Below are 12,827 nucleotides of genomic sequence, written 5' to 3'. Positions count from 1 at the left end.
AAGTAGAAAATGTTAAGATGGACCGTGGGTTCTCGCCTTTTCTGTCGTGGTTCAGTGCACACGAAGCAGCCGGAAATCACGGAGGAAGAGCGTCAGGTCCTTGGATGGCAGACCGACCCGTCCCTGGTCCTGTTGGCGTGCATCAGGTTGATCTGCGTGAACAGACTTGCTGGATGGCGAAGAGAGAGCAGATATCTTTGCTGAGAACTGACGTTGTAGCCTGTTCTTAAATGAAGATTATATCTCAGTTGGGGGGCCTCACGTGGGCCCCCAGCGGCTGGGCAGGTGGTCCTCCGTGGTATTAGCGGCACCCCATCCCTTCCACCTGCCCCCAGGTCGGGACAGTCATAGCTGACATCTGACACGTCCCCTCGGCCTCCGGAGAGCTCAGTGTTTAATAAAACACAAGGTGGTATTGAGTGGCACATGGGCTGAGCCTCCCAGGTCCTGGGTGGCAGCGCCTGACAGCTTGCAAAGCAAAGGCTGTATTTTTGTCTAAAGCTCATGGATGGAATGACCTCGAGAGGACAAGAGCAGGATAGGAAATAAAACTCATCCCGTGTGCAAGAGCCTCCCGGGCCACCTGTTCTCTGCAAAGGCAGCTGTGCCGTGCCAGGCGCCTGCCTCCACCTCCGTGCAGCCTCCCGGGTTTCAGCAGAAATGCGGACCAACCAGCAGCTTTGGGGTGCACGCGGCTCCATTACCATGGGGGCCCCTCGCCCATCAGATGCCCGGTGTCAGTGGCATGTCCAGCTCCGCCCAGGGCTCTGCTCGCCCCCGATGGTTGTCGTCTGGTGAGACCGGTCGTTGTACACCCATTTCACGGAAGGGAGAACTGAGGCCTTAGGAGCATCACGCCCTGCCCGCCATGGAGCCGCTGGGAGGCGCCTTCCATCCACACCGCCCTGGGCCCCTCCATCTGCATCTGCGTGTGCGGAGCGTCTGCTTACAGGTGGCTCTTGTCCTCCCCAGGTCATCATGCTGAGCTCAGTCCCGGAGTTACACGGGTACATCGACAAGTCCCAGCTGACCGAGGACCTGGGGGGGACGCTGGATTACTGCCACTCCAGGTGGCTGTGCCACCGCACGGTGAGTCCCCGGGTTCTCCATAACCCTGCTCAATTCAGCAGAGCCACTTTGGCCTTAAGATGCTGCCTGTTCCAAAGACCTGTTCCCATTTACCCGAGTTTTTTCCCCGAGAATGAGCAGATGGTCTCAGTGGACCCTCGTCGTCTGGAGGGGTGCCGTGAGCCACGAGGCAGGAGTGGCTTTCTTGGGTTCAGGACAGACAAGAAGGAAAAGCACAAGCTGGGTTCTGGGCACTCAGGCTTCTGAGGAGGGTGCAGAGCCCGTGCCTGTTAAGGAGGGGAGGCTGAGACGGGGGAGGACCAGGCGCCGGTGGCTGCAGCCGCGCTTCCAGGTGCAGGAGAGCGTGGTGTGCACGCGGCTTCGTGACAGTGTTTTCCTCCCCACCAGGCAATCGAGAGCTTTGCCCTCCTGGTGAAGCAGACAGCACAGATGCTGCAGGCTTTTGGGACCGAGCTGGCCGAGACAGAGCTGCCCAACGACGTGCAGTCCACGAGCTCCGTGCTCCGCGCCCACACGGAGAAGAAGGAGGGAGCCAAGGTGCGTGCGCGGGCGGGACGGTGGGGGAGGGGCGTCAGGTAAGCGGGGCCGAGGGGGCTCCCCAGGCACGTCTGGGCTCCCAGCTGGGCGTCCTGTGGGGAAGCTGAGCCTCCCTGCAAAGCAGCGTCTCGGGTCGGGCTCCTGCCGTCCTGCTGCAGGGCCCTGCCGATTGGGGCAACAAGGCCGCATCCCCGCTGACCCTGGGCAGCCGGCAGACTCGGACAGCTGAGCCGCACCAAGTGGTCACCGCACACACCTGGCTTCCTGATGACCGTGATCGGGGATGTGGCCCCGAGGAGGCCGTGACCCGCTGCTGGTCCTTGCGGGCTGCCGCCACCCAGCCAAGAGCGTCCCTCGCGCCCTTTAGCCCCCGTGGGACAGGCCATGGGCGCAGGCATGCGTGGGTCTGGTTTCCTGTTACTCTGTCCAGTCCCGCTGCCTGGGAGACCCGTAACCCTAGACCCGCCGTGGTCACGGTGGGAGCGCCTCTCCGACACCGCCTCCTCCCTGGCGCCGCTGAGCTGTCGGCAGAGGGTCTGGGGAGACGGGCGGGGGCCGTTGTGCGCCCACCGCATCGCCGTCGCCTTCCCGGTCCCCTCACGGGGCCAGGCCTCCCGGAACCCACCGCCCTGGGCTGCGGCAGCCCGGGTGATGGGCGCTTCACCCTTCCCGCAGGAGGACATGAGGCTGGCGTCGGACAGGGGGCAGAGGGTCCTCGAGAGCATCCAGGAGTCGCTGACCCGGGGCCCAGGGCAGAGCCTGAACCAGGACCAGCTGGACAGCGAGAGCACCGTGCAGAGGTGAGGCCGGGGCAGGGTGGCGGCGCGGGACCTGCAGGCGCGGCGGTGGCTCCCCCCCCCCCGAACTGAGGTGGTAACTGATGAGCCCGAAGGGGTACCTCTCCACCTTGCAGCGACCCCCTCCACGAGCCGTTCCGAGAGACCTAGGCTGTCCCAGGGTGGCGAGGGCGAGGTCCTGGGGGGAACAGACCCTGGCACCCGAGCCCTCTGACACGCCCCCGCCTGTGGGGAGGGCAGGCCGAGCCCGCACCCCCTTGGCGCTGCCATCGGGGGGGGCGGGGGGGCTTCACAAGCCCTGCCCAGCACCCGGCCCCCCCCCCCAGGCTCCTGGCCCAGCTGAGCGAGACCGAGGCCGCCTTCGACGAGTTCTGGGCAAAACATCAGCAAAAGCTAGAGCAGTGCCTGCAGCTCCGGCACTTCGAGCAGGACTTCCGAGAGGTGAGAGGCCGGGCCCTGGCACCTGCAGGTGGGAGGCCACCAGCGCTGTCACCTGCAGGGTGACTGTGCTCTGGGAGGGCCTGCGCGTCCGCCTCGCAGAGCCGTGGAACGGGTGTGGGACCCGTGAGCGAAGAGGGAACCCCTGCAGACGACAGTTGTGGGAACGCTTCGTCTTCACAGTTTGTTTGGCTGTTCTGGTTCCTTTGTCTTTCCGTGTAAATTTGTAATAATCTTGTCTGTGTCTACAAGAAAATCCTACTGGAGTTCTGTCAGGAATCGTGTTGATAATTTGGGGAGAATTTGGGGAGAATCGGCCCCTTTACTGTGCTGAGTTTTCCGATCCGTGAACGCGTACGTCTCTCCATTTATTTAGATTTTCTTAGATTTCTTTCACCGGTGCTGTGTGGTTTGCACAAGTTCAGTGCGTGTTTTGTTGCATTTACACATACATATTTCATTTTTTAAGCAATCGTGGATGGTGTTGTGTTTTTAATTTTGGAGTCTCTGTTCTCATTGCTGTCTATAGAAATACAACCAATTTTTCTGTATTTATCGTGTCTCCTGAAACCTTGCTGAACTCAATCTGGGGGCTGTTTTTGTAGCGTTTCGGGGGTTCTCCACATAGACGATCAGGCCACATGCAAACAGGAAGGGCTTGATTTCTTCCTTCTTGATCTGTCTGTGTGTTTATACTTTTTAATTGTTGCCCAGTTGCCCTGGACAGAGCGCCCACCACTCAGGGAGCGGTGCTGAGGGCGGCGTCCCTGCCTTGCTCCCCGGCTCGCAGCAAGGGGTTTCTCACCAGCGTTACAGCCGTCACGTCGCAGCAGCAGTTTTGTAATAGATGCTCTTTGTCACATCAAGGAGGTTTACCTCTAGTCCCACTTCCAAGAGGAGGTCCGGGCCCTCCCCTCCCTGGGCGCCGGTTTCCGCGGCGCAGCCCCTCCTTTCCTCCGCTGTGGCTCCCCTCACTGCCTGGTCTCTCCCGTCCCCACCCCCCATCTCAGGTCAAAGCTGCCTTGGACACGTTGGCGCAGAAGATAGTGACTTTCACCGACGTGGGCAACAGCCTGGCGCACGTGCAGCACCTCCTGAGGGACCTGGCCGGCTTCGAGGACAAGTCCCGTGTAAGGGCGGACGTGGGTGGCGGGGGCGGGCCGCCCGGGGAGCTGTGCTGGGTCTCAGCGTCCCCACCCTGAGCCCTGGCGCAGGCGGAGCGGTGGCTGCCTGACCCGCTCACCTCCACCGCCCCTCGCCCACCGCCCAGACTCCGTCCCCCACCCCCGGCGACCCCGTCCCACCCCGCCGACCCCGACCCCCAGCGACCCCACCCCAGCCCCGCCGGCCCCCGGCAGGGAATGGTGCCCTCCGCCCCGAGCACCGAGCTGAGCCTGTCTCCGGCGGCCCCGCAGGCGGCCGTGCAGCGGGCCCGCACCCTGTCGCTGGAGGGCGAGCAGCTCATCGAGCACAGGCACTACGCCGTGGACTCCATCCGCCCCAAGTGCCACGAGCTCCGCCACCTGTGCGACCAGCTTGTGGCGGACGTCGGGCGGAGGAGGGGGCTGCTGGGCAAGTCGCTGGAGCTGCACGGCCTTCTGGAGGCGGTAGGCCCCTGACCCCCGACCCCTGACCCTACCCACCACACCTCGCCCCACGGTCCTGCGGGGCCGCCCCCGCCACGGGCCGGACCACGGGCCTCGGGGGGGCACGTGGCCCCCGGCCCCCGGTGGTCTTTCTTGTGGCCCAGACGGTCCTGTCCTGACACAGGTGACTCTTTCCGGGACTCACCTGCCACAACTGCCCCTTTCTTTAAAAAGCCCAGAGACTGACCGTCCCGCCAGTTGCCTGCACTTCGTCCTCAGCGTGGACGCGTCCTGTCCTGGGCGGTTCACCTGGTTCCAGGCCCGCGTCCTCCAGAGGAGCGCTCTGGACGTAGGGGCAGGACGTGGACGCTACGTCCCGCCGATGGTCCCAAAGCACGGCGGTCCGTGCGCCGCGTGAGACGCCCGGACAGCTTCCCAGGTGCCCTCTCTCCCTGCAGTCCATGGCGTGGTGCGACGAGGGCATCTACCTGCTGGCCTCGCAGCCGCTGGACAAGTGCCAGTCCCAGGATGGCGCCGAGGCGGCCCTGCAGGAGCTCGAGAGGTTTCTGGAGGCGGGTGTGGAGAACAAGATCCAGGAGCTCAGCAAGATCTACCAGGACTACGAGCTCATCCTCACCCAGGACCTGCGGGTGAGCAGGCCGCGCCGGCCGAGCTGCCCGTGCTGGACGCGGGGTCACGTGGACGCCCCGGGGCCGGGGGCGCCTGCAGGGCGGGTCCCCGCTCGCTGCCGGGGGCCCCACCTCCCTCCCGCCGGCTCCCCCCAACGCTGCGCGGAGCCAGGCCCCCCCAGGCAGGCCCGGGGCCCCTCCTCCTTTGGCGCCCCCAGCCGCCGAGGGCAGAGCGGGGCGCGTGGGTCACGGCGGCCCCGGGAGACGTCCTGCTCACGCGTCCCGGGCCCCGCCCCTGCAGGAGCACGTGCAGAAGGTCTTCCAGAAGCAGGAGAGCGTGGAGGAGATGTTCCACCGGCGGCGGGCGAGCCTCAAGAAGCTGGCGGCCAAGCAGACGCGGCCCGTGCAGCCGGTGGCCCCCCGGCCGGAGGCGCTCGCGAAATCGCTCTGCCCCTCCCCCGGTACCAGCAGTCACCCCCACCCCGGGGAGGGCCCTCCTTCCGTCCAGCCCGTCGTGTAAATGACGTTCCACCGGCACGGGGCCCGCTCGCCGGGTTCCGCGTCGCGGCCGCACCGGCACCACCCGGCCGTCAGGGCCTCTCCCGGCGCCCCCCGCCCGTCTGTCCTCGGCGCCGGAGCCGGGATGATTTCCCCTCGTGCGGCTCAGCCCCCGGCCCCGGAGCCTCCTGGCTCCCCCGGTCCAGCCCCTCCAGAAGGCGGAGCTGGGCCCGCAGCCTTTCCACAGGCCCTCCGGTCACCTTCTGTCCCCAGACGCACTGCCCCAGCGGCCAGCACGGCTCCTCCCGTCTTCTGCAGCCGTGGCCGGTGTCGGCCGTCGGTGCCGCGAGCCCGAGCCCGGCGCGCGGGGCCCATTCGCAGACCTCTGGCCCCGAGCCCTCCCCCGCCACCTGGGAGCCGGGCCCTGCTGGGAAGTGGCCAGACGGGGGGGTCCCCACGCGCCGGGGCCCCGTCTCCCGCCCCTTTTCCTTTCCCCACGTCCTTCTGTGCTCTCCGCACCCTGCCCTGGGCTGCTCGCTGCTTTCCTCCGAAAGTTTAAAAAAAGAAAGTGCCAAGGCTTCTGGGTGCGCTTTTCATCTCCCGGCAGCAAGTGGCGAGGTGGCAGCCCTCCTTCTCGTCTTTCTCAACCAGGCGCCCGGAGAGGATCCGAGAACCCCAGCTCCGAGGGGAGCGCGCTCCGGAGGGGGCCCTACAGGAGGGCCAAGGTGAGCCCCGCCCTCGCCGCCCGGTCCCCCCGCCGCCCCCCGGCCGCCCCCGTGGGCGCGCCCCTGCCCCTCCTGCACACAGGCCGGCGTTCCTGAGGGCGCGTCCTCCCACTCCCCGCCAGACCCTCCCTCCGGGCCCTCCTCGTCCCGCCCGCAGGGCCTCAGGTCCACCCGACGGACGGGAGGCTGGGCTCTGGAAGCCGCGCGTCAGGCCGCACCTGCTCGCCGCTGAGAGCGCGCTGGGTGGCCTGCTGCTCTCTCCCCAGAGTGAAGTGAGCGAGGGCCGGCGGCAGGGCCGGGGCAGCTCCACCGGGGACGAGGAGAGCCTGGCCGTCCTGCGGAGGTGGGTGGGGTGCCTTCCCCCAGCAGCTCTGAGGACGAGGGTGACCCACCTGGATCTCAGCCTCAGGGAGGGTCCGCACATACAGGAGCCAAAGGTGGTGGGACCCGCCTGGCTCGCACCGCAGCCGCCGGGCAGGAGCAGAGCTGCCTCGTGGGTGCACCCGGCGGGACTCTTGTGTCCCTTTGTGCGTCCACACCTGAGCCGAGAGGGAGGTGTTCCTCGGAAAGGCCACCTGTGCCCCTGGCTCGCGGGCGACCCTTGGGTGACTTGGAACAGCCCGTGGTGTCCCTCCCTGAGCCCAGGGACAGGGGATGCGGCCACGGGCCCTCAGCCACCCGTGCAGGGCCAGCCTTGGACGTGCCCACCGGCCCTGTCTCCTCCAGACGGGTCCCTCCTGCCGCCCACGAGCCTCTCCGACCCTCCGGCTCCACGTGCTGGATGCCGGGCGTCACTTCTCTCTCTTGGTCTCCCCCACCTCTCCTCCTGGCCCCCACCCCGTGGAGGCTGTGTGCGCCGCAGTCCCACCCTGGGTGCCCCGCACGCTCCACCCTCTCCTAAGTGCGGGATAACACCTGTCCCTGCGTGCACGTGCTGCTGGGCTCTAAACTCTAGGCTTGACAAGAGGGCGCCGCCCACGTCCTTCCCAGGCCGGCGGTCACTCTCCCACGGGCCCCCCCGCCAGCCAAGCTGGACCACCCACCGCTCCACAAAGGCCGCCCGCACGCTGCGCCCGCCTCGCCCACTGAGGCCCTGCTCCGACCCCGCCCTGCCCGGCCCTCCACGGGCACGTCCTCCCTGCCGAGCTCACGCTGCCCTGCCGCCCGCGGCGGAGGAGAGCCCGAGCCCTCTGCTCCCCCCCACCCCGTGCCACCCTGTGCGGGGCACGGGCGCTCTGAACTGCCCTGGGGCCTGGGGACATGCCGGCCGCGGTTCGCTCCATGGTCCTGACCCTTGGCTCCGCTTTCTGTGTGTGAAATCGGGCAGCCTGGTCGTAGGCAGCTAGAAGGGGATCCTGGTCCGTGAAACAGGGTCTGAGCGGCCGGTGTGCAGCCATGCCCTCCTGGGAGCCCCGACCCTGACGGCCCACCGCAGGTCCCCCGAGGGTCGCTGCAGACTCACTGCGTGCAGGAGGCCGGCGGGGCCTGGGGGAGGGCTTCCCCAGGGGAGGGGCCAGGAGGGCTGGTCAGGGGGACGTGGAGCTGTGGTCTGGGGACAGGGAAGCCTGGGAGCCAGGGCTCCTTTGAAGGTGGCCCTGAAGCCAGGAGGCGGTCGGGACGCTGGTCCTGCGTGAAAGCCGGCGCCCCGTCCGCAGGCACGTGATGAACGAGCTTCTGGACACGGAGCGGGTCTACGTGGAGGAGCTGCTGTGCGTGCTGGAGGTGAGGGCGCTGGGACGGCGTGCTGGAGGTGAGGGCGCTGGGGCGGCCGTGCCGTGTGGTCTCGTGGCCACAACACAGCTCTTCGGAGACAGCCCGGAGCTGGCAACCACGCGGCCGTCCATCCGCGGGACGGGGCGAGGCTAGAGGCAGGCACATGTGCACGGGGACAGTGTCTGCAGCAAGGGAAAGGGCGCCCGCTGGCCTCGCCAGGTGGGGGCTGTGCCTGGGGGTGGCAGAGGGGCTCCCGGGGGTGGGAGTGCTCCAGTCCCGGATGTGGGCGGGGTCACGGGGGGCAGACGCCGAGGCCGTCCTCCAAGGGGCACGTGCGGGTGGGTCCGCTCTGTAGGGACGCACCTGGATTTAAGAAGGTTAAAAGGGCGTGCCCCCGCCCCAAAGTAACCGGTGTTGCTGGGAATTCGCTGGTATCTCCGGTGCGTGTCCGGAGAATCGCCTCAGGGGGTCAGCGAGTGAATTCCAGGTGAATTCGATTTCTAAAGCCTGAGGCGGCATCGCCTCCCCGCTCGGTGGCCACGTGGAGACCGGGCCTCCCCGCTGACCGCTCTCTCCTCCGCAGGGCTACGCGGCTGAGATGGACAACCCTTTAATGACACATCTCATCTCCACGGGCCTTCAAAACAAGAAGGACGTTCTGTTTGGAAACATGGAAGAAATTTACCACTTTCATAACAGGTTGGGCTCTCCCTCCGGTCGCCCACAGGCTCCACCTGCCGAAACCAGAACGGCCCCGGGCTGGGCTTTGCTGGGGAAGTTTCCTTCCTCCCCCTCAAGGGGGATGAACAGACGGCAGCGGGTTCGGGTGGGACGTGCCCAGGGCAGCTCCCTGAGCCGTGGTGAGCGACGACGGGGCCGCCCGCCCGCAGAGCGAGGGAGCGGGAGCCGGGCCCCCGCGTGTGCACGCTGCCGTTTGGCGTGGCACCTTTGGGTTGCGAAGCCCGCCTCGGAAAGGATGGCAACACCGCCAGTCCCTTCCTGCCCGTCCTTCCCTCGCGGGAGCACCTGTGGCCTGTCTGTGGCTCTGGGGGGAGTGTGGGTGGTCGTCCCGGGACGCTCGCCCTCGGCAGTCTCGGGGCTCGCGGGAAAGATGGCAGCAGACAGACGTGGGGCAGAGGGAAGCAGGTGGGCCGCGGGAGCCTGTGGTCCAAGGAAAGGCCGCCGTGCAAGGACCCCTCCGGCACTGCCCGGCCCCACCCTCCCCGGGACTCCAGGAGGCACTCGGCCGTCTGTGGGACCACGCGCTTCTGCCCCGTCCTCAGCCTCCACCACCCGCCGCTTACAGAGGAGGCAGCAGGTCTCCCCTGGGCCGCGGCCGGAGGCTTCCCTGGCGAGTTAGGGTGAGCAGGTGGCCTGATCCCGCTGGCCCCTCAGCGGCCTCGGCCTCGGCCCTTCCTCCGTGCGGGGGCCCCGGCGGGATTTACCCGACGGACCGATGCACGTCAGAAACCTAGAGGACGTCTCAGCCCACAGGCCCAGGGGCAGCGCTGCGAGGAGCAGGGTCCCGGGGGCAGAGCCAAGACCCTTCGGTCTGCAGAAAACCCGCCGAGCACGCGGGCTGTGGGGCTGGGCTGTCGGGGCCTCGAGAGGCTCCGCCTGCCGCCACGGCCTCTGCGTCCGCGTCTGTGCTGATGGAGACTCTCCTAGCTTGTGTGAGCGCGGCTCCAGGAGCAAAGCATCTCCGCGGGGCCACGGCTGCTTAAACCTGAGAGTGTGGTGCAGCCGGGACCCGGGAGGGACAGGCACGGGCCGCGGGTCCCGCGGTCAGATGGCGTGTCGCTGCTCACCATCTCCGGACTGTCCAGAGTCCGCATAAGCCTTGTCCGGAAAATAATATCGAATAAGTCGTGACAGATGCCGTCTTACTCTGGTTGCTGCTCACGTGACCTACGGCAAACTTTCTTTGTCCAGAATATTCCTGAGGGAGCTGGAGAACTACATCGATTGCCCAGAGCTGGTTGGAAGGTGCTTTCTAGAAAGGGTACGTGCCTCTCAAATGTATGCCTCACCATTTTTTACCACTTAACGTTACTCTCGAAGTAATACTGGCTTTAAATTCTGTTTAATCCCCTTCTAACCAACCCAAGGTACAAGCACAAATGTCTCCAGTTTGGCTGAGATGACAGGATGCTTTTTGATAGGGCCAGAAGAATACAATTTTGTCTAAAGCCCAATGACTAGTTCAAAAAAAGAGAGAAACTATAAAACACCAGCTTTCAGAGATGCCGAAATGAGAAAGCATCTAAGTTGTGATGGCAGGTGTGGAGGTAGCTGACGCTCCTTCTCGCTGGTGTTAGTTTCGTGCTGGTCGTGCCGGTCAGGACCCCACGCCCACCAGCTGACACTGGACGGTCACTTGTGCTCTCACGTTGTAGACGCGGCCTCCTCCCGGCAGGGCGGCCGCTGACGTGGGGGTTTGTGGTGAGGCCCTGGGAGCAGGAAGGGATGCGGGATGCAGGATGCGGTCTCTCGTGGCCCTGCTGTGTGGATCCCGGCGAACTGCTGGCTCCGCAGCAAGGGGCGCACTTCCTCCCAGCGGGGACAGTCACCCTGACAGGGATTGGCATCGAGGAGGGGCCGAGGGAGGAAGGAGGGAGCCGTGCTTGCGCTCCGCTCGGCGAGAATGCCCGCCCGCCCCCCGCCTGGCTCTCTGAGGACCGGGGGTGCAGCGGCCTCACACTGGGGCCCCCTGGGGCCGGGGCCTCATCCTACTGGGCCTCAGGCCTTCTCTGTAGCATCGGCGCCTCCTGGGGACCCGCGAGCCGTGCGGCTTCTCAGGCCGTGCCCCGGGCCCATGGAACCTGCACCTCGGGTGGGGGCGGCAGTCGCTGTGTCATCCAGCCTGCCAGCCGTCCTGACGTGCACACACGTGTGAGCGCCGCCGTGTAGCCGAGCCCTGGCGCGTCTCTCTTTACAAAGCCTGTGCTGGTCCTGCGTGTATTTTCTCTGAGGCCACGGCCAGCCGTACGGACCTAATCTTTGTGAAAGAGGTACTGGCGCTAGGGCAGCCCTGAGAACTGAACTTCTGGGGGACTGTTCCTGGCTGCGCCCCAACAACAGCCACGGCATCTGAGCTGGAGCAGAGACCCGGACACGGGGAGAGGTCGGGCTGCCCCAGAGGGGCCTGCGTCCTTGCGTGGAGGGGCGCGACGCGGCGCCGGGGTCCCGTGACACGGCCCCTGTCCCCCCGCAGGTGGAGGAGCTGCAGATCTACGAGAAGTACTGCCAGAACAAGCCGCGCTCCGAGAGCCTGTGGAGGCAGTGCTCCGACTGCCCGTTTTTCCAGGTGCGCCCCTGGCCCTCTTGAGCGGGGATGTCCCTCGACTCCTTGACTCTCCAACAAGGAAGAGCGACAGCCCCTGAAGCAGAGGCTCTGGTGCCCGCAGGAATGCCAGAAGAAGCTGGACCACAAGCTGAGCCTGGACTCCTACCTGCTGAAGCCGGTGCAGAGAATCACCAAGTACCAGCTGCTGCTCAAGGTGAGCGGCGGGCGCCCCCCGCGCCCCTCCCCGGCCACCCTCCCAGCCGCGCACCCCCCGGGGGCGGCCGCCGCGGCCCAGCCCGGAGCCCCGTGGTCTCTGGGCGGCCCCGGTTCCCTGCGTGCCTTCGTGGGGGGCCTGCTGTGCGCCGCCCGTCGTCGGGGGTCGGGGACGCCGGGAGGAACGGGGCACAGACCCGGCCCCACGGGGCCGCGTGAGGCTGCCTGGGCCGCTCCCCGAGGCCTGAGAATGGGCACGAAGAGCTGTGACAGGTGTTCGTTCCGGGGCTCCGATCTGGAAGGAAGGAGGAACGGTTTAGGACTGGGGAGATGTGAGCCGCCCAGGGGGTGCTCGCCCGGGCCAGCGCTGCGAGGGGTCCGCCCTTGCCGGGCTCCAGGGACGGCCCCCGTTTGCAGCGTCCGTCCCGTCTGCTCGGAGGGGTGGGGTGCAGGGGTGCGAGGCCGCAGGGGGTGGGAAGGTGGCTTCCTGAGTGGCTCCAAGGCCGGCGGCTCGGGCGGGCTCCCCCGACCAAGTGGGGGGGAGGGTGTGAGTGTCCGAGTGCACGTGGGGTCTTGTCCCCACCGGTGACAACCGCACAGGGAGGCACACGCGTGTCCCGGGGTCGGTGCCCGGGGCCTGCGCTTGGGGGAGAGAGCGTGGGCGTCCCAGCCGCTCTCGAGGGAGTGGCGGGGCTCCGCGTCCAGATGGGCCTGCGGACCTCCCCCAGGAGATGCTGAAGTACAGCAAGAGCTGCGAGGGGGCCGAGGACCTGCAGGAGGCGCTGAGCTCCATCCTGGGCATCCTCAAGGCGGTGAACGACTCCATGCACCTGATCGCCATCACGGGCTACGAGGTGAGGCCCCTACCCGTCCCGCGGGAGGTGCCCGCGAGCCTGGGGCGGGACCTCAGGCCGCCCCGTCGCCCGTGCGCGCCCCACACGTGCGCCACCCGGAATCCCGTCACTCCCGGCTCCGACCTGGCGGCGGCTGCCCTGCACGCGCGCAGACGCCCCGGACGTTTCCACCGCGCGGGGGCCGATCCGCGCAGGCGCGGCTCCGCAACCCCGTCCTCCTGGCCTCCCGCCACGTCTGTCCCCTCCCCGCGGATGCCGCGCGTGTGCCACCGCGAGGGTCCGCGCCCACGTCGGGGCCGCGCACGGCCCCTTTCCCCCCCCGTGACTCCACTCAGCGCTCACCCTCTGGTTGTCTTCAGTAACAGACGCTTGTCGGAGCCGTTTTGGGCGGAGCGCGCAGGGGTTTCCCGCGCCCCGCAGGCGCGCCCCGCCAGCCCCCCGTGCGCGTCGGGCCCTCGTCGC

General features: G+C 67.2%; 1 protein-coding gene across 4 annotated transcripts in view; it reads left to right on the top strand.

Annotated features, from left to right (window-relative positions):
- Positions 1-12,827, top strand: part of MCF2L (MCF.2 cell line derived transforming sequence like) — a 67,764-nt gene that overhangs the window by 45,797 nt on the left and 9,140 nt on the right. For all 4 annotated transcript variants that reach the window (XM_057707766.1, XM_057707765.1, XM_057707769.1 and 1 more), the window contains 16 exons: positions 973-1,089; positions 1,477-1,626; positions 2,302-2,426; positions 2,750-2,864; positions 3,872-3,991; positions 4,277-4,468; positions 4,906-5,097; positions 5,378-5,537; positions 6,226-6,299; positions 6,566-6,642; positions 7,955-8,021; positions 8,596-8,711; positions 9,945-10,014; positions 11,227-11,319; positions 11,420-11,512; positions 12,240-12,365. In XM_057707766.1, the coding sequence (XP_057563749.1) occupies positions 973-1,089; positions 1,477-1,626; positions 2,302-2,426; positions 2,750-2,864; positions 3,872-3,991; positions 4,277-4,468; positions 4,906-5,097; positions 5,378-5,537; positions 6,226-6,299; positions 6,566-6,642; positions 7,955-8,021; positions 8,596-8,711; positions 9,945-10,014; positions 11,227-11,319; positions 11,420-11,512; positions 12,240-12,365 (1,887 nt within the window). The remainder of the gene's footprint in view (positions 1-972; positions 1,090-1,476; positions 1,627-2,301; positions 2,427-2,749; positions 2,865-3,871; positions 3,992-4,276; positions 4,469-4,905; positions 5,098-5,377; positions 5,538-6,225; positions 6,300-6,565; positions 6,643-7,954; positions 8,022-8,595; positions 8,712-9,944; positions 10,015-11,226; positions 11,320-11,419; positions 11,513-12,239; positions 12,366-12,827) is intronic.

The sequence above is a fragment of the Hippopotamus amphibius genome, chromosome 14 (assembly GCF_030028045.1).
Source record: "Hippopotamus amphibius kiboko isolate mHipAmp2 chromosome 14, mHipAmp2.hap2, whole genome shotgun sequence".
Classification (NCBI taxonomy): domain Eukaryota; kingdom Metazoa; phylum Chordata; class Mammalia; order Artiodactyla; family Hippopotamidae; genus Hippopotamus; species Hippopotamus amphibius.
The sequence above is the reverse complement of the archived record's forward strand: the minus strand, read 5'-3'. Positions and strand labels throughout refer to the sequence as shown.